Source organism: Euprymna scolopes, chromosome 30 (genome assembly GCF_053919585.1).
Source record: "Euprymna scolopes isolate OS-2025 chromosome 30, ASM5391958v1, whole genome shotgun sequence".
Taxonomy (NCBI): Eukaryota; Metazoa; Mollusca; class Cephalopoda; order Sepiida; family Sepiolidae; genus Euprymna; species Euprymna scolopes.
This window is the reverse complement of record NC_136511.1, coordinates 40669329-40689560: the sequence shown is the minus strand read 5'-3', so window position 1 is coordinate 40689560 and position 20232 is coordinate 40669329. Positions and strand designations below refer to the sequence as shown.

At 34.5% G+C, this 20232-nt stretch overlaps 1 protein-coding gene across 3 annotated transcripts in view; it reads left to right on the top strand.

Moving 5' to 3' along the window:
• Positions 1–872: 872 nt before the first annotated feature.
• Positions 873–20232, top strand: part of LOC145254764 (uncharacterized) — a 53668-nt gene continuing 34308 nt past the window's right edge. Inside the window, exons 1-2 of one of the 3 annotated variants that reach the window (XM_080113527.1) lie at positions 873–1156; positions 10082–10148. In XM_080113527.1, the coding sequence (XP_079969653.1) occupies positions 10090–10148 (59 nt within the window). In that variant the 5' untranslated portion in view covers positions 873–1156; positions 10082–10089. Of the gene's footprint in view, positions 1157–1345; positions 1566–9220; positions 9285–10081; positions 10149–20232 lie in introns of those variants that run through there. The other 2 variants (XM_080113528.1, XM_080113526.1) reach the window with 2 other exon arrangements.

Sequence of the window (20232 nt, the reverse complement as noted above, 5' to 3'; positions counted from 1 at the left end):
TAGCTTACATTTCTATCCTGCGAAAACTATTCTCTTTAATTGTTAATGTATACATTATCGTTTTGCGTGCATTTTGGATATTTTCCATAGTAATCGCTAGAAGTGTAAATTTGGTAAATTGGATTATTTAAGGGGAACGGCTCATCAAGAACTTGTTTATATTGGATTTGAAGACGGCCATATTGTAGTCAGCTGGAAAGCAGGCAAACGGAAGAGAGTTCCACAGGTGTGCAGTTCTTGGAAAGAAGCTTTGTTCATGGAATCTACGTTTAGGTTTAGAAACAGATAAAGAGTGGGGGCAATTATTGATAGTGTTTACAACCAAACGAGTGTTTCTCGTGAATGTTTGGCGAAGAGGTGAGCATAGATTGGAGCTCAGACGAGCACTTGCCATGAAAATAACGATAAATTTTCTGCTTGTCAGGTTAATCGAGGGTATTTGCGTCGATTGGTTGCAAGTGCTATGAATTCGTCAGAGCAGATTTCATTAGAGTACTTCTAAAACAAGTACAGGGATGCAACATTGTGGCGATAAGACAGGAGTTGGGGTTTAGTTGATAGTGCAGCGACTAAAAGTGAAAGATAAGCGGTAGATGCACCAACATAGATGTGGCAACAATACTCCATGCTTGGAATAATTGTGGCTTTGTAAGTAGGGTGAGATTTGAAAAGTTAGCACCGTAGAGGATGAGTACTCTAACCGAACAAAAATTTTTTTTTTTTTTACTTTTAAGTAAAGAAAATACGGAAAGTGCCCATTTGAATAAACACTGAAATTTTATAGCGAATAATATGTCGACATTATTTTGGTGTCCATGGTGGGTTTTCCCCACTTAAAGGAGACAGCCATATGTCATATACGTTTTAGTGTCACTTCGCAATTTAATAAGCGATAGGTGTGAAAAAATGAATTCAAAAAGAAAACGAAAATCCTTGTTAAAAAGTGTGTGTTTTATCTTCTTTGTTGCAAGATCCGGGTTATCGGCCTCAGTACCAATAAAAAACGAAGAAAACAATGTCACTGTTGCTTGAGGGTGCGTATTTTCCCCAGCTTTGTAGGACACGTGACATGAATGTTTTGGTTATAAAAACGGACGTTGTTAACATGATCGCCAGTTTGCATTCTTGACGGACGTCAAAACAGCAGCAGAAACAAGTAAGATTTTGGGCCCCGCATACGGCTCTCTCTCTCTCTCTCTCTCTCTCTCTCTCTCTCTCTCTCTCTCTCTCTCTCTCTCTCTCTCTTTTGTGGGCTATTTGCCTATGTTTCGTGTGTAGGTGTGTGTGTGTTTGAGGAAGGGTAGCTTCGGATTATAAAACTCGTTTGATTTATAGTGACAGCTTTATATATAGGAGCCCAAGACTGCAACATGAAAACCCTCACATATCATCTTGAAAAATAGAAAATGTCGGAGTAGAGTCTGCTTCGTTCTTGAACAATTTTTCAAATTTCTTTTTTTTTTTTTTTTTTTTTTTTTTTGTGGTGGTGGACTGGTGGGGTGAAAAACAAGAAATCTTTTAAAAATTGTTCTTGATTAACACGGATGAAGAAATTTGTTTTTCAGGTGATTATTTGTCGATTAATTTCCCCTTTCATGGGGGGGGGGGACATAAAACAAAAACAAACAAAAAAAGAAAACGAAAATATAGAAAAATCTGTATAATGTATCCTTGACGAATGGAAAACATCATATTCCAAAAACCACATAAATTGATCAAGTAGTTTTATTTTTAAATAAGAAAACCAGCTTAACTACAAATGACGATCTCGCGGCGCCATTTTAAAAATAGTCTAAAGAAACCAGGGGGGGGGGACTCTAAATCGAAATTTTAGAAAGCCATTCTTAACATGGGGATAGAGGCATCGGGAAAATTCAAATTCGCTAAAAAAAATTTACTTCATCAGTTACGTGGTTTTTGGAATGCGATACTTTGTTCTCGTTACGAGTACGTAAAGATTTTATTATTAATATTGTTATTACTTATTTATTTCATATGTGTGGGGACTTCTGAACAAGCACCGATTATTATATCTTTATAGTAAAATGTAACTTTATAGATTTTTGTTTTTTAACTTTTGTTCATCCCCAAAAAAGTAATATTACAACTGAGACGTAAGAGGTTACTATGAACTAATGGCCAGATTTATAGGGAGTATCTTAAGTGGGGAGTTGTGCAGTAAGATATTTGTTCACATCACATTCAAATTTCTGGACGCTGATACAGCCGGGGAAACAAAAAAACAGGGAGGAAACTCCAAAGGCAAGTGGTCAAATAAAAGAAACTACTTTAGAAGAACGTTTTCTAGTATCTGGGGACCTGTTCAATGAAGGGGTGAAACTCTGCTGCTTGTCGGGTTAATCGGGGATATTTAAATCGTTTAGGGAGCACAGGTGCAGTAAGTTTATTGGAGCACATTCCCTGGAAGTACTTGTGAAACAAGCACAGGGATGGCATATTTGCAGCGATGGGACAGGGGCTGGAACCTGGTAGACAGTGCAGGATCTATTAGATTAAACTTTTTTTTTTTGCACTCTGTTTAAGAGGGAAAGGGTAGTGGTATGAGCATCAGCCCAGATGTGACAACAATACTCCTTGTATGAGCAAATAGATAAAGATATAGCAGGTATTTTTCTAGCCCGGTAGAGGGAGCCCATAGGTGATGAAGCTGAAATCTCTTTTTTAAGATGTAGGACTTAATTTTCCGGTCACAGGACATAGAAAGTAGAGATTTCAGTTTACACCGACTATGAAGTAAGGGTTCTTATTTAGAATTCAATCTAATAACAACTATATAAAAATTACAGAAAAATCTTTACATACGGAACGAAAATGTCATATTCAAAGATCAAGTAGTTTTACAATCATTTTTGAAATGATTTAAAGCCATTAACGTGAAATCGGTAGCATTACAAGGATGATCTGGTAAGTTTGACTTATTTTGGGCTTATCTGTCCATGTTTTTTTTTTGTTTGTTTGGGGTTTTTTTCAAGATGGCGTCGCGAGATAGTCCTTTTTTGCTTACTCATAAAATTTTATTTTTTAGTTAAAAATAAAACTACGTGATCAATTTATGTGATTTTTGGAATATAACAGCTTTGTTCCGTGATGGGTACGTACATCACAAAGATTTTTTCTGTATTTTCAGTATTTTTTTTTTTTTAATTAGCTTGAATTGTAAATAAAAACCGGAGCAAATGCTCATTGAAAAGAGCAGTATATTACCCCACCCCACCCCCGTTCCATGGGAAGTAATTCATAAATAAATTTAGTTCTATAAAGGACTGTTTGAATAACTCATCTCTTTTGCTTTTTTTCTTCTGTAAAAAAAAAAAAAAAAAAAAAAAAAAAACTATTTAAGACCAAAACTTAGATCTATCTAAAATGTTGGTATATTTTAGATAGACTAATTTTTGGTCTTAAATAGTTTTCTTGTCTTTTTATTATTATTATTATTATTATTATTATTATTATTATTATTATTATTATTATTATTCTTGTTTTGTTTTTATAGAGGAGTTACCACTTATCAAGGCCCGAATACCACTCGAGGCTAAGAGTTACGGTGGTAGAAACTAGGTAGAAATTGACTAAGTGGACGACGGACGGCTCAACAAGAATTTGTTTACATTATACTTGAAGACGACCATGTTGTAGTCAGCCGGAAAGCAGGCAATGCGGAACAGAACACAGTTCCATAGCCGGGCAGTCCGAGGAAAGAAGCTTTGTTCATGGAATTTGCGTTTAGATTTAGGCACCGATAGGGAGTGGGGGAAATTGTTGATAGTGGTTGTAGCTAGACGTGTGCTTTTCGTGGAAGTTTGACATAGAAGGGTGGGGGGCATAGGTTACAGTTGCGACGAGCACCTGCCATGAAAATAACGATAGAGCAAAAAAAAAATCTAATTTATTTTTAAAGTTTTGAAGATCGAATTTTGTTTCATTGTTTTAATCGACGGCGGCCATGTTGTCTTTATTGTTTTCTTTATTCTTACACCAAAAATATTTTTGAAGCATTTTTCAATTTTTATGACACAAAAAAAAAAAAAAAAAAAAAAAAACGGAGTTTTAACATTCTTGTGACAAAATAACAAATCTAATGGAATTTAATGAATTTCGCTGTAAAAAAAAAAAATTAATCCGTTTAAAATATACCAGTTATAATTCCCCATTCATTAATAAAAACCAATGTGTATTTTATTTTACGTTTCGTAATTTTTTAGATAAGGATTGATAATTCGTATTATTTGGATCCTTTTGAACTATTCTTCTCATTTTGAGTGTTATTTGCACAATATTTTGGCCGATATAACTTCTGACATTTTTCAGGTGTTGAAGTCGGGGAATCTTTCTGTCAAAATCACAATCTTTCTGTCGATCTCGGGAATCTGCACAAAATTTCAAACAGAGCCTTTTGTTTAATCCATGGGGGTAGCTGCATGCTTGCTCTCATTCCACCTTCCATGACTGGGTAGAAGTTCTAGTAATTCGCAGTGTGTGTGTGTGTGTGTCTGTGTGTGTGTGTGTGTGTGTGTGTGTGTGTGTGTGTGTGTGTGTGTGTGTGTGTCGCCCGCACTAAGGATTGAACCTTGAATCTCCAGAAGAGTTGGTTGGTTGTTTTTGTTTTACGGCATATCAACCCTTTCCAGGTTATTTAATGCCGAATCCAAAGATTTTGAAGAAAATTTTTTTTAATAGAGTATATTTGTTGTTTTCACGTCGGTTTCTATTTAACCCATAGTTGGGACCCTAATAGGTACTACCACTCCGGGTCAGAGTGGACCTGGGAGCAATGGTAATTAAGGGATGGCTCCACACTCCCCAAAGCCCACAAGCTGGGGCCTCACCACTGGACTGGATATAGTTTAAAGTCATATCCAGGACCCCCATTGAGGGACTTTTACCCTCTGCAGGGGCAGGGGGGGGGCAGTCGGCGTATTCTAATGCCCCACCGACAGGGCCATCCAGAAGAGTGTAACTTGCAACTGATTTTTACCAAATACTTTATCCACTACGGTCCTTGTAGACAGTTATGAAAATGACACTCAAGATGAGAATAGCAGTTCGAAGAATCTAAAGAATAAATGCATTTATTTGTATACAAATGAATATAAATTCATTCCGTCGCACAAAAGTTAGTGCATAAAAAACGTGCTTTTTTTTTTTTACTCGAACTAAATCATTTCAAGTGGAAAACGAAAGAGTAAATAGCAAGTCAGACAATTCCCACCCTCCATCAGAAAAAAAATCCGCCATTCTGAAAAAAAAAGTGAAGGGTTGATGCTTTTATTTTCGATAAGTCTTCAGAAATAATTTTTATATGAAAAATTAATTTATTGATGTAATTCTCTGATTTTATATGCAAACATTGGCGAAGCATAATTATATTTTTTCTCCATTTTTACGAAGGGTGTACACCAGTTTAATAATAAATGTAAAAAATAAAAAAAAGAATCATCAAGAAAAATTGGAATAAAAATGCAAATTTATAAAACGAAACAATTGGCGAACAATTAATTTGAAATACTGGAACAATTTCGTTTCGTTTAATTTGCGTTTTTGTATTGCATATTACTACAGTGCTCCCTTTTTTTTCTTCATCTTAAAAAGAAAATGAGATCAAGATGTTTTTGTATGTATTAACACCCTCAACTGAATCAAGATTCTACATTTTTAGGCGATGATTTTATTTTATTATTTTAGAATTTAGAATGGGTGATCAATTTCGTATATGAATCTTACGTAAAATCATCCATTATTTCTGGGTCATTCTTAAGGGTAGTTAACAATATTTTTTGTCCCTACCTTACGTTCGAGTAGCTGTCATTTAGGGTGAAGGTAGAGTTCGATTTAGGAATAGGTTAGAAGATTTAAAAGAATCCCTATTATTGAGATTCTTCGGACAACTGTTCTCCTCTTGAGTATTATTTTCACAGCATTTCGGTCGAAGTAGCTTCCGACGTTCTTGAGGTGTATCTTATACAAGTCAGGAATTATTTTCTCGAACTTGGGAATCTTTCTATCGAACTCGCGAATCTTCACGGGATTTGTATCTCTCTCTATCTATCTCTCTCTCTCTCTCTCTATCTCTCTCTCTCTCTCTCTCTCTATCTCTCTCTCTCTCTCTCTCTCTCTCTCTATCTCTCTCTCTCTCTCTATATATATATATATATATATATATATATATATATTAGTAAAAACCTGAAGAGTGCTCAATACTACAGAGCAAATATGTGTTTTATTTTTTTTTTTTTTTAATATTACCGTTTTATCTGTTTGGTTACATATGTTCCGGGTGTTAGACCATGTTTACGATCCAACAACCTCGCCAGACCTAACAGAAATGCTCTAGCTACAACCACTATCATTTCTGTAAGGTCTGACGATGCTGTTGGATCGTAAACATGATCCAACACCCGAAACATATGTAACCAAACAGATAAAACGGTAATATAAAAAATAAAATAAATAAATGATAAAACACACACACACACACACACACACACACACACACACACACACACACACACACACACACACACACACACACACACACACACACATATATATATATATATATATAGTAAGTTATAAAAAATATATATGGCAATTAAGCTTCACAGAATATTCCGCGTTTCATCCATGTTAGCTAACGTACTAGATAACATAAAAGTAACAAACTTTCTGGACGTCACGTTAAATTTAGATAAAAACACATATGAACCCTACTTAAAAGATAACGCTAATCCAATATATGTAAACCCACCAGTCCAACCACCCACCATCAATTATAAAACAGATTCCTAACTCGATCGGAAGTAGACTCAGCAATAACTCAAGCGATGAAAATGTATTTAACAGGTCAATCAATATCTACGAAACAGCCCTAAAAATAGTGGATACAAAAATATTGATATCAAATATAAGCAACAAAACACCAATAACTATAATAAAAATTAAAAATAGAAGAAAAAAGAAATATAATATGGTATACGCCGCCATACGATCAAATGTTAAAAATAAAACTTGGCAAGAAATTTATAGATCTCATCGAAAAGCACTTCCCCATAACCAATCCCTTACAAAAATTTTCAATAAAAATAACCTAAAGTTATTATACAGCTGCTGCGAAAAGTTAGAGATGATAATTAAAGCATAAAATAACAAAATATTAAATAAAAGCAATGAAAACAATAAGAAAATAAATAATAAAACAAGTGAACATCATATCAAAAATAAAACTAACACAAAGGGCACATATATAACTAGTAGAAATAATAATAATAATAATAATAATAATAATAACAACAACAACAAACCAACTCAAGACAACGACAACCATAGTAGAAATAAAAATAAAAATACTAATAACGAACAAAATAAATGCAACTGTAGACCCCGCACACTTTGCCCAGTTCAAAATAAATGTCTAACCAAAAGCATAGTTCACTAGGCCACAATATTTGCGAAAGAAAACCCGAATAACAAGAAATATTACGTAGGTATGACTTCCTTAGATTTCAAAATCCGATATTATTACTACAAAAGTACGTTCGAAAATAAACAACCCATGGAGTGATTCTGTTTTGCAGATCTGGGTTATTATAAGGCACTCAGTATGACCATTGTCAAAATTCACACTAGTTAACTTTATGGACATTGACGAAAACTCCTTCATGTGTAACAATCATCGAATTCGGAAACCAATCAATATAAACCCTAACCACTCATATGAAAGTTGCAAATTTTTTTTAATACAGGATGGTCGCTAGAAAAGTGGGAAATTTGTCAAACAACGATTTATTTTTAGAAAGAATAATTTTTACAAAGTTTTTCAAAGACAAATATTAGATTATACTCATAGATATTCAAAATATCGTCCGTGCGCTTAACTGCAACGTCTTAACCTAGAAACCCAAGCTCGACAACAAAAGATCCAATCAAAAAATAGCAATCACGCATTTTATTCATGATCTAAGCTGACCTTCAAATTTCCCGCTTTTCTAGCGACCACTCTGTAGAAAAATCATCACGCATACCAAAGAGAATGGAAATCGCCAGTGGCGTAGGGTAAGGGTTAGGGTCCCCCATATTTAACAATTTGAAGGCAACAACATTTTCTTTTCTTGACATTTTCAAGTTTGTAGGGTGTCGTTGAACGTTTTGATTAGTGAAGAGGAGGGGGCGCGTTGTATTTCACAAAATTCCAGACAAATGATTTTCACTTTTCCACTGAGTTCATTTATTTTGTCTAATTTATCGGTAAGCAGTTTAATCGCTACAAACATTTTGTCAGCTTTCTTATTTATACATACGTGATGGTGTTTATACGGGGATCGTCATCGCTGTCGTGTCTCTTTGCTGCGTTTCATAAACGGCCGTCGATCGTCTCATCTGTTTAGTCAAGACAAATAAAACTTTTTCATGCGGGAAAGAGTCAAGAGAGACGTTCGATGAGTTTTCTTCAAGGTTCTATTTGAAGAGAGTGGTCTTATGAAAAGAGAGACTAATGTTATCTTAATTTACTTCATAAAAATAAATTTCTAACTTAACAAATGAGTAACGCGGATGGACAGACATCGGTAACACTAGACTCAGATTATTCTACATTATTGTCGTGTCTCCTTCTCATGGCTTCCCAAGAGAGACTGACTAAACCTTAGTTTTTAAAAAAATATGACGTCATTTCTTACATCCTCATATCGTTTAAGGATTTTCCAAAAGGCTGACTTACTTTTCAGACAATACTTGATGCATTAAACATTGCAACTGTAATCGTTACGCTAGAGCCTACCATATGAGCACCAAGAATACACTATATTTGAAAATCTACTATCTCTTATTTGGGACTTCCTATTCCCAGTCACGACATCCAACCTATAAACATTGACTCTATTGATTTATCATGTTTGTTCATGAGGAAGACCATACTCCTTAAACTTAACTTTCTAACGTAGCAAAATGTTATGGTGTAAATGTTGGAAAGAATAACGAGAAGACTCTCTCTCCCTCTCTCCCTCCCTCTCTCTCCCTCTCTCCCTCCCTCTCTCTTCCTCTCTCTCTCTCTGTCTCTCTCTCTCAGTCATGGGTTCAGGCTGCTGGAAAGCAAGAACTTGGTACCTGGAAGTGACACCAGGAATAGTTCATTGTCAGAATCTGTAGGGGTGCCGACCCAACACAAAATGCACAGACATCGATGTAACATTCGCTGTCCGCAATGTATTTGTTTAAATTCATGTTGCGTATGGAAGTTAAGCCAAACAGTTTGAAGGACGTGATCTCAGGTAGGGTGTTATTTGTCATGACAGTCGTTATCATTAATACAGATGAACTTTGACATTAACGCTCAGAATTAAGTATCACAGTCACATTCGGAATTATACGTGTTATATAACGTCGATGATTTAATGCCAGTTCAACTCATTTGATAGTAAATACTAATGAATTAAATTTGTTATATTTGTAGAACATGTCTTGATTCCGTTGGAAACGCAAACATACATTTTTTTTTCTTTTTGTATTATCATTTTTTTTTATAAAAGACATGATCTAAATTTAACTTCGTATTATTTTGATTCTTCTGACTACTGCATACGAATACGGCATAATCACGATGACACACCCGTTCTCGCCAGATCACCGAAGTTAAGCAACAATGAGCCTGATCAGTAGCAGAAGGGTGACCATCCGAGAAGGCTAGGTGCTGTATGTACCGTGCTTAGTCGCAGAATTTTCCAGATAGGTACCTGGGACGCGTTTAACTCACTGGGGAAAATGCATCCCCGAATCAGGATGGAAAGCAACGGGAAACTACCGTCTTTACTTATATATTCAGTATTATTTATAATTAACTGACCCTATCGTGTTAAATTACATACTAGGTCTATTTAGTAATTGATTGTCCAAATTCCCGAGTTCGACAAGATACACCTGAAGAAGGTTGAAAGTGATACCGACCGAAATGTTGTGAAAATAACACTCAAAACAGTCTGAAGAATCCAAATAATACAAATAATCAATTCTTAACTCAAAAATTCAGAAATAGAAATTTAATTTGTTTCTTTTTTTTTTCTCCATACAGTCACCAACATGGATCTATTCCGCGTGGGCCTTTGCTTGCTTCTCGCCATAACCTATTCATCCGGGTGGTAAGTTGTTTTGACGTTTGCAATTATGTAGAAGTCATGAAACATTATTTTCTCTTGCAAATCAATGTCCCTGCCAAGCGATTGGTTCACACACTAACCAATCAGCTTGCAGGACGCATTGATTCTCTAAGAGAGGATTTCCCAAGTGGGCTCCATCGACCCCTGGGTCTGCATGAGTGAGGCTGAAGGGCCCCGGAAGCCCTTTCTTGAAGAGGACCACATGCTTTACATGGAAAAATTAAATGGCTGCAGACACTTACTTACTGATCTTTTTTTACAGGAAGTAGATTTTTTTTTTTTAGATAGAGAATTGCATCAGTAGTGAGATATCTTCTGGAGCGGTAGATATGATGCATAAGTGCGGAGAGTTTCAGGATGGTTCATAAAAAAGTAAAAAAAAAATAAATTAACAAAAAAAAAACTGCAACAATTTTTGATTAATCAAAAACAAAAAAATTGTTATAAAAAAATTATCATCAGTTAATGTTAAAATTTGAAATGAATATTTTTGATATTTATTTTAGAAATTATCTTGTTAGTGCTCCGTGAAAATCCTTTGCACTGCTCAGGGGTTCCATGGTGTCCTTAAGTTTGGAAAACCCTGCCCTAATAAATTTTAAATACATCATATCTTACACGAGGCATGTCAAACACGCGAACAGTGGGCCACATGCGGTACATATCAAGCTCAACAAATTGCTTTGGAACTTATATAGAATATGAAGGAAATTAAAAAAAAACGATAATATAAAAATATATACTAATGTATATAGACTTGTTTGTTCAATATGGATATTACATCAATTAGGGGTGTAGGATACCTATCATCTCTCTTTTTCTAACGAGAAGCATTAAACTTCGAAATACCATGGTATAAATAATTTACTTATCCTAAACGCCTAATTGATGGAACATCCATACTGTATAAATGAATGAATCTATATACATTAGTATATTTTTATATTGTCATTTTTTTTTACCCTTCATATTGTATGTATGTATATATGTATGTATGTATGTATGTATGTGTGTATGTATGTATGTTATGTATGACATTCACTCGAGGTGAGTTGAACCAGCTTACTACAAAGGAGGAAGTTTCAAGGGAATATTAAATTCATAATCAGTCCTCAGTCGCCTGTAATATTTGGTGCATTATTGGTCAGGAAGCCAGTATCTTCAAAAAGCCTGATCTGGTAACACCTGATGCCCTAACAGATATTACTACCCTAGGACAAAGTGGACCTGGGCGCAATGGTAACTAAGAAGTAACTCTCTCTACATTCTCCACAGTCTCCAAATAAAGTCATAGCCAGAACCTATCCATTCACGTGAAATCACTTTTTTCTTCACTTTTTGTTATCAAGTAAGATCTTTGACTTACTTGCAGTCTCATCAAATACTTTTGTATGCAAAATTCGATCCCGCATTTTTCTAATTCCTACCCTCTGATGAGAAGGAAAGTATTTCTTCGAAACTCTGCGGATTAAGGACTATCCACTTATCAAGTGTTTCCTTTTCAGATTAAATATCTTTTTTTAACTCTTTTTCAAAGTGTTTTTTTAACATGTTTTATTAACTATTTGCTCTTATATATATATATATATATGTAAAATCAAAATGTAAAAAATTAAGCAAATTTAATGTATGCATGTATGTTGGGGCTTGTGTAGAATTAACCAGTTTAGTCGACTAACTCCTCAAGTTAAATTAAACAATTTTTTTTCCTCAAAGCAACTATTTTTACTGGCTAAAAATCAAATCGAATTAGTTCGCAGACAAGCTCACAATGTGTGTGTGTGTGTGTGTGTGTGTGTGCTAGAAATATTTCAGCCTAAATGCTACCGAATTATGCACAATGTAGAAAATACACATAAATAGAACTGTGTAAGAGTTAAATAAAACTAATCTTTCAATAAGAAACCATAAAAAATGGAGAAGTAATTAATTAAAGTCCCCTTTTCAAAGGAATATGCAAATTAGTTCACTTTGATGAAGTCACTCGCATATCCATGACTGAGTATATTATGAAGTTCGTTTTAATAATTATTAAGTAGAAAAAAATAGGTTTTTAAATTTTAATATCAGTGCGACAAAAACCTCAACTTTATATGTTTATAGATTTATTGTTTACATATATATATGTGTATATATATCTATTTATGTATATAAATGCATGTATATAAATATGTGTATATGTACATTTTTTTTTAACTCGGGGTAAAGCATCTTACTGGATGCTAGACATTTACTTGTTTTCTCATACATTTCAACCAATAGACCTTTTTAAGATTCTGATCGTCCATTTAAGTGCAATTTTTTGAGTTTTTTTGCACTTGGTTCACCGGGTATATTTGCCAGGTAGGTTTTTGTTTTTTTTAATTCTTTCTATAATAACTAGAATGATAGAGATCTTAAGATTCCAGTTTCTTTTCAATGTCGTGCATAAGATTTTGGTAGTTTTCCCTCTCAGCTCTGTTTAACCCGGCATCATTGGGTACACTACCTTCTACTTAGGTTGCTTCTTTCTCTTTCTTACCCTATATCACTATGTCATATGGGAACATGTTTATCAGAAAAAACAGTTGGAAATAAGTTATACAGTTGGAAATAAGTTATACACCATCATATAAGTTATACATCATCATAAGTTATACATATGGAACATGTTTACCAGAAAAAACAGTCATATGTCATATGGGAACATGTTTACCAGAAAAAACAGTTGGAAATAAGTTATACAGTTGGAAATAAGTTATACACCATCATATAAGTTATACATCATCATAAGTTATACACCATCATATAAGTTATACACCATCATAAGTGATACATATGGAACATGTTTACCAGAAAAAACAGTTTGAAATAAGTTATACAGTTGGAAATAAGTTATGCACCATCATATAAGTTATACATCATCATAAGTTATACACCATCATAAGTTATACACCATCATATAAGCTATACATCATTATAAACACCTATATCACTATGTCATATGGGAACATGTTTACCAGAAAAACAGTTGGAAATAAGTTACAGCTCCGTTTTCAAAATACAAAGCTGTAGAAATTGTATAATCGTGGTGGATGGTGTACAACTTATTTCCAACTGTTTTTTCTGGTAAACATGTTCCCATGATTTGCTGCTGCATTCGATATTCAACTTTTTACAGATGATCCAGTAGAGATGATTACACGCTCCATTGTGTCGCATTGTATTGTTGCCCTTCCCCTTTGTAGAACATTACATTGATGTCAGGTGATCAACACTGTCTACTTCTGTGTGTCAGAACAATCACTTGTTGCCATTGATAACACCACACTTCTTTAAAACATTGGTCATCAAGCCTTGATTTTGGGCGGCTATTATAATCCTCTCCTGGTCATAGTGAAGCGATCCTCGTTTTAGTCTTCCTTATCTAAATGGTTCTGGGTGAATTAATCACTTTACAGCAGAACCTTATAACTGAATTTCAGGTGACTCACACTCTCTACTTCTGTGTGGAAGGACCTACACTTGTTGTCATTGCTGATACCACTCTTCTTCTTCAAAGCATTGGTTATCAAACCTTAATTTGAGCAGCTATTGTAATCCTCACCTGTGGAGCGATTCTCATTTTACACAGTCTATAGAACCTTCCTTATCTATATAGCCTTCCTTATCTATATAGCCTTCCTTATCTATATAACCTTCCTTATCTATAGAGCCTTCCTTATCTATATAGCCTTCCTTATCTATATAGCCTTCCTTATCTATATAACTTTCCTTATCTATAGAGCCTTCCTTATCTATATAGCCTTCCTTATCTATATAGCCTTCCTTATCTATAGAGCCTTCCTTATCTATAGAGCCTTCCTTATCTATAGAGCCTTCCTTATCTATATAGCCTTCCTTATCTATATAGCCTTCCTTATCTATATAACCTTCCTTATCTATAGAGCCTTCCTTATCTATAGAGCCTTCCTTATCTATATAGCCTTCCTTATCTATATAGCCTTCCTTCTCTATATAGCCTTCCTTCTCTATATAGCCTTCCTTATCTATAGAGCCTTCCTTATCTATAGAGCCTTCCTTATCTATATAGCCTTCCTTATCTATATAGCCTTCCTTATCTATATAACCTTCCTTATCTATAGAGCCTTCCTTATCTATATAACCTTCCTTATCTATAGAGCCTTCCTTATCTATAGAGCCTTCCTTATCTATATAGCCTTCCTTATCTATATAGCCTTCCTTATCTATATAACCTTCCTTATCTATAGAGCCTTCCTTATCTATATAGCCTTCCTTATCTATATAGCCTTCCTTATCTATAGAGCCTTCCTTATCTATAGAGCCTTCCTTATCTATAGAGCCTTCCTTATCTATATAGCCTTCCTTATCTATATAGCCTTCCTTATCTATATAACCTTCCTTATCTATAGAGCCTTCCTTATCTATAGAGCCTTCCTTATCTATATAGCCTTCCTTATCTATATAGCCTTCCTTCTCTATATAGCCTTCCTTCTCTATATAGCCTTCCTTATCTATAGAGCCTTCCTTATCTATAGAGCCTTCCTTATCTATATAGCCTTCCTTATCTATATAGCCTTCCTTATCTATATAGCCTTCCTTATCTATATAACCTTCCTTATCTATAGAGCCTTCCTTATCTATATAACCTTCCTTATCTATAGAGCCTTCCTTATCTATAGAGCCTTCCTTATCTATATAGCCTTCCTTATCTATATAGCCTTCCTTATCTATATAGCATTCCTTATCTATATAGCATTCCTTATCTATATAGCCTTCCTTATCTATATAGCCTTGCTTATCTATATAACCTTCCTTATCTATAGAGCCTTCCTTATCTATAGAGCCTTCCTTATCTATAAAGCCTTCCTTATCTATATAGCCTTCCTTATCTATATAGCCTTCCTTATCTATATAGCCTTCCTTATCTATATAACCTTCCTTATCTATAGAGCCTTCCTTATCTATATAGCCTTCCTTATCTATATAGCCTTCCTTATCTATATAACCTTCCTTATCTATATAGCCTTCCTTATCTATATAGCCTTCCTTATCTATATAGCCTTCCTTATCTATAGAGCCTTCCTTATCTATATAGCCTTCCTTATCTATAGAGCCTTCCTTATCTATATAGCCTTCCTTATCTATATAGCCTTCCTTATCTATATAGCCTTCCTTATCTATATAACCTTCCTTATCTATAGAGCCTTCCTTATCTATATAGCCTTCCTTATCTATATAACCTTCCTTATCTATAGAGCCTTCCTTATCTATATAGCCTTCCTTATCTATATAGCCTTCCTTATCTATAGAGCCTTCCTTATCTATAGAGCCTTCCTTATCTATAGAGCCTTCCTTATCTATATAGCCTTCCTTATCTATATAGCCTTCCTTATCTATATAACCTTCCTTATCTATAGAGCCTTCCTTATCTATAGAGCCTTCCTTATCTATATAGCCTTCCTTATCTATATAGCCTTCCTTCTCTATATAGCCTTCCTTCTCTATATAGCCTTCCTTATCTATAGAGCCTTCCTTATCTATAGAGCCTTCCTTATCTATATAGCCTTCCTTATCTATATAGCCTTCCTTATCTATATAACCTTCCTTATCTATAGAGCCTTCCTTATCTATATAACCTTCCTTATCTATAGAGCCTTCCTTATCTATAGAGCCTTCCTTATCTATATAGCCTTCCTTATCTATAGAGCCTTCCTTATCTATATAGCATTCCTTATCTATATAGCATTCCTTATCTATATAGCCTTCCTTATCTATATAGCCTTCCTTATCTATATAACCTTCCTTATCTATAGAGCCTTCCTTATCTATAGAGCCTTCCTTATCTATAGAGCCTTCCTTATCTATAGAGCCTTCCTTATCTATATAGCCTTCCTTATCTATATAGCCTTCCTTATCTATATAACCTTCCTTATCTATAGAGCCTTCCTTATCTATATAGCCTTCCTTATCTATAGAGCCTTCCTTATCTATATAACCTTCCTTATCTATATAGCCTTCCTTATCTATATAGCCTTCCTTATCTATAGAGCCTTCCTTATCTATAGAGCCTTCCTTATCTATATAGCCTTCCTTATCTATAGAGCCTTCCTTATCTATATAGCCTTCCTTATCTATATAGCCTTCCTTATCTATATAGCCTTCCTTATCTATATAACCTTCCTTATCTATAGAGCCTTCCTTATCTATAGAGCCTTCCTTATCTATAGAGCCTTCCTTATCTATATAGGCTTCCTTATCTATATAGCCTTCCTTATCTATATAGCCTTCCTTATCTATATAGCCTTCCTTATCTATAGAGCCTTCCTTATCTATAGAGCCTTCCTTATCTATAGAGCCTTCCTTATCTATATAACCTTCCTTATCTATAGAGCCTTCCTTATCTATAGAGCCTTCCTTATCTATATAGCCTTCCTTATCTATATAGCCTTCCTTATCTATATAACCTTCCTTATCTATAGAGCCTTCCTTATCTATAGAGCCTTCCTTATCTATAGAGCCTTCCTTATCTATATAGCCTTCCTTATCTATATAGCCTTCCTTATCTATATAACCTTCCTTATCTCTAGAGCCTTCCTTATCTATAGAGCCTTCCTTATCTATATAGCCTTCCTTATCTATATAGCCTTCCTTATCTATATAACCTTCCTTATCTATATAGCCTTCCTTATCTATATAACCTTCCTTATCTATAGAGCCTTCCTTATCTATATAGCCTTCCTTATCTATATAGCCTTCCTTCTCTATAGAGCCTTCCTTATCTATATAGCCTTCCTTATCTATATAGCCTTCCTTATCTATAGAGCCTTCCTTATCTATATAGCCTTCCTTATCTATATAGCCTTCCTTATCTATATAGCCTTCCTTATCTATATAACCTTCCTTATCTATAGAGCCTTCCTTATCTATATAACCTTCCTTATCTATAGAGCCTTCCTTATCTATAGAGCCTTCCTTATCTATATAGCCTTCCTTATCTATATAGCCTTCCTTATCTATATAGCATTCCTTATCTATATAGCATTCCTTATCTATATAGCCTTCCTTATCTATATAGCCTTGCTTATCTATATAACCTTCCTTATCTATAGAGCCTTCCTTATCTATAGAGCCTTCCTTATCTATAAAGCCTTCCTTATCTATATAGCCTTCCTTATCTATATAGCCTTCCTTATCTATATAGCCTTCCTTATCTATATAACCTTCCTTATCTATAGAGCCTTCCTTATCTATATAGCCTTCCTTATCTATATAGCCTTCCTTATCTATATAACCTTCCTTATCTATATAGCCTTCCTTATCTATATAGCCTTCCTTATCTATATAGCCTTCCTTATCTATAGAGCCTTCCTTATCTATATAGCCTTCCTTATCTATAGAGCCTTCCTTATCTATATAGCCTTCCTTATCTATATAGCCTTCCTTATCTATATAGCCTTCCTTATCTATATAACCTTCCTTATCTATAGAGCCTTCCTTATCTATATAGCCTTCCTTATCTATATAACCTTCCTTATCTATAGAGCCTTCCTTATCTATATAGCCTTCCTTATCTATATAGCCTTCCTTATCTATAGAGCCTTCCTTATCTATAGAGCCTTCCTTATCTATAGAGCCTTCCTTATCTATATAGCCTTCCTTATCTATATAGCCTTCCTTATCTATATAACCTTCCTTATCTATAGAGCCTTCCTTATCTATAGAGCCTTCCTTATCTATATAGCCTTCCTTATCTATATAGCCTTCCTTCTCTATATAGCCTTCCTTCTCTATATAGCCTTCCTTATCTATAGAGCCTTCCTTATCTATAGAGCCTTCCTTATCTATATAGCCTTCCTTATCTATATAGCCTTCCTTATCTATATAACCTTCCTTATCTATAGAGCCTTCCTTATCTATATAACCTTCCTTATCTATAGAGCCTTCCTTATCTATAGAGCCTTCCTTATCTATATAGCCTTCCTTATCTATAGAGCCTTCCTTATCTATATAGCATTCCTTATCTATATAGCATTCCTTATCTATATAGCCTTCCTTATCTATATAGCCTTCCTTATCTATATAACCTTCCTTATCTATAGAGCCTTCCTTATCTATAGAGCCTTCCTTATCTATAGAGCCTTCCTTATCTATAGAGCCTTCCTTATCTATATAGCCTTCCTTATCTATATAGCCTTCCTTATCTATATAACCTTCCTTATCTATAGAGCCTTCCTTATCTATATAGCCTTCCTTATCTATAGAGCCTTCCTTATCTATATAACCTTCCTTATCTATATAGCCTTCCTTATCTATATAGCCTTCCTTATCTATAGAGCCTTCCTTATCTATAGAGCCTTCCTTATCTATATAGCCTTCCTTATCTATAGAGCCTTCCTTATCTATATAGCCTTCCTTATCTATATAGCCTTCCTTATCTATATAACCTTCCTTATCTATAGAGCCTTCCTTATCTATAGAGCCTTCCTTATCTATAGAGCCTTCCTTATCTATATAGGCTTCCTTATCTATATAGCCTTCCTTATCTATATAGCCTTCCTTATCTATATAGCCTTCCTTATCTATAGAGCCTTCCTTATCTATAGAGCCTTCCTTATCTATAGAGCCTTCCTTATCTATATAACCTTCCTTATCTATAGAGCCTTCCTTATCTATAGAGCCTTCCTTATCTATATAGCCTTCCTTATCTATATAGCCTTCCTTATCTATATAACCTTCCTTATCTATAGAGCCTTCCTTATCTATAGAGCCTTCCTTATCTATAGAGCCTTCCTTATCTATATAGCCTTCCTTATCTATATAGCCTTCCTTATCTATATAGCCTTCCTTATCTATATAACCTTCCTTATCTCTAGAGCCTTCCTTATCTATAGAGCCTTCCTTATCTATATAGCCTTCCTTATCTATATAGCCTTCCTTATCTATATAACCTTCCTTATCTATATAGCCTTCCTTATCTATATAACCTTCCTTATCTATAGAGCCTTCCTTATCTATATAGCCTTCCTTATCTATATAGCCTTCCTTATCTATAGAGCCTTCCTTATCTATATAGCCTTCCTTATCTATATAGCCTTCCTTATCTATAGAGCCTTCCTTATCTATATAGCCTTCCTTATCTATATAGCCTTCCTTATCTATAGAGCCTTCCTTATCTATATAGCCTTCCTTATCTATATAACCTTCCTTATCTATATAGCCTTCCTTATCTATATAGCCTTCCTTATCTATATAGCCTTCCTTATCTATATAGCCTTCCTTATCTATAGAGCCTTCCTTATCTATAGAGCCTTCCTTATCTATATAGCCTTCCTTATCTATATAGCCTTCCTTATCTATAGAGCCTTCCTTATCTATAGAGCCTTCCTTATCTATATAGCCTTCCTTATCTATAGAGCCTTCCTTATCTATAGAGCCTTCCTTATCTATAGAGCCTTCCTTATCTATAGAGCCTTCCTTATCTATATAGCCTTCCTTATCTATATAGCCTTCCTTATCTATATAGCCTTCCTTATCTATATAACCTTCCTTATCTATAGAGCCTTCCTTATCTATATAGCCTTCCTTATCTATATAGCCTTCCTTATCTATAGAGCCTTCCTTATCTATATAACCTTCCTTATCTATATAACCTTCCTTATCTATATAGCCTTCCTTATCTATATAGCCTTCCTTATCTATATAGCCTTCCTTATCTATAGAGCCTTCCTTATCTATAGAGCCTTCCTTATCTATATAGCCTTCCTTATCTATATAGCCTTCCTTATCTATATAACCTTCCTTATCTATAGAGCCTTCCTTATCTATAGAGCCTTCCTTATCTATATAGGCTTCCTTATCTATATAGCCTTCCTTATCTATATAGCCTTCCTTATCTATATAGCCTTCCTTATCTATAGACCCTTCCTTATCTATAGAGCCTTCCTTATCTATAGAGCCTTCCTTATCTATATAACCTTCCTTATCTATAGAGCCTTCCTTATCTATAGAGCTTTCCTTATCTATATAGCCTTCCTTATCTTTATAGCCTTCCTTATCTATATAA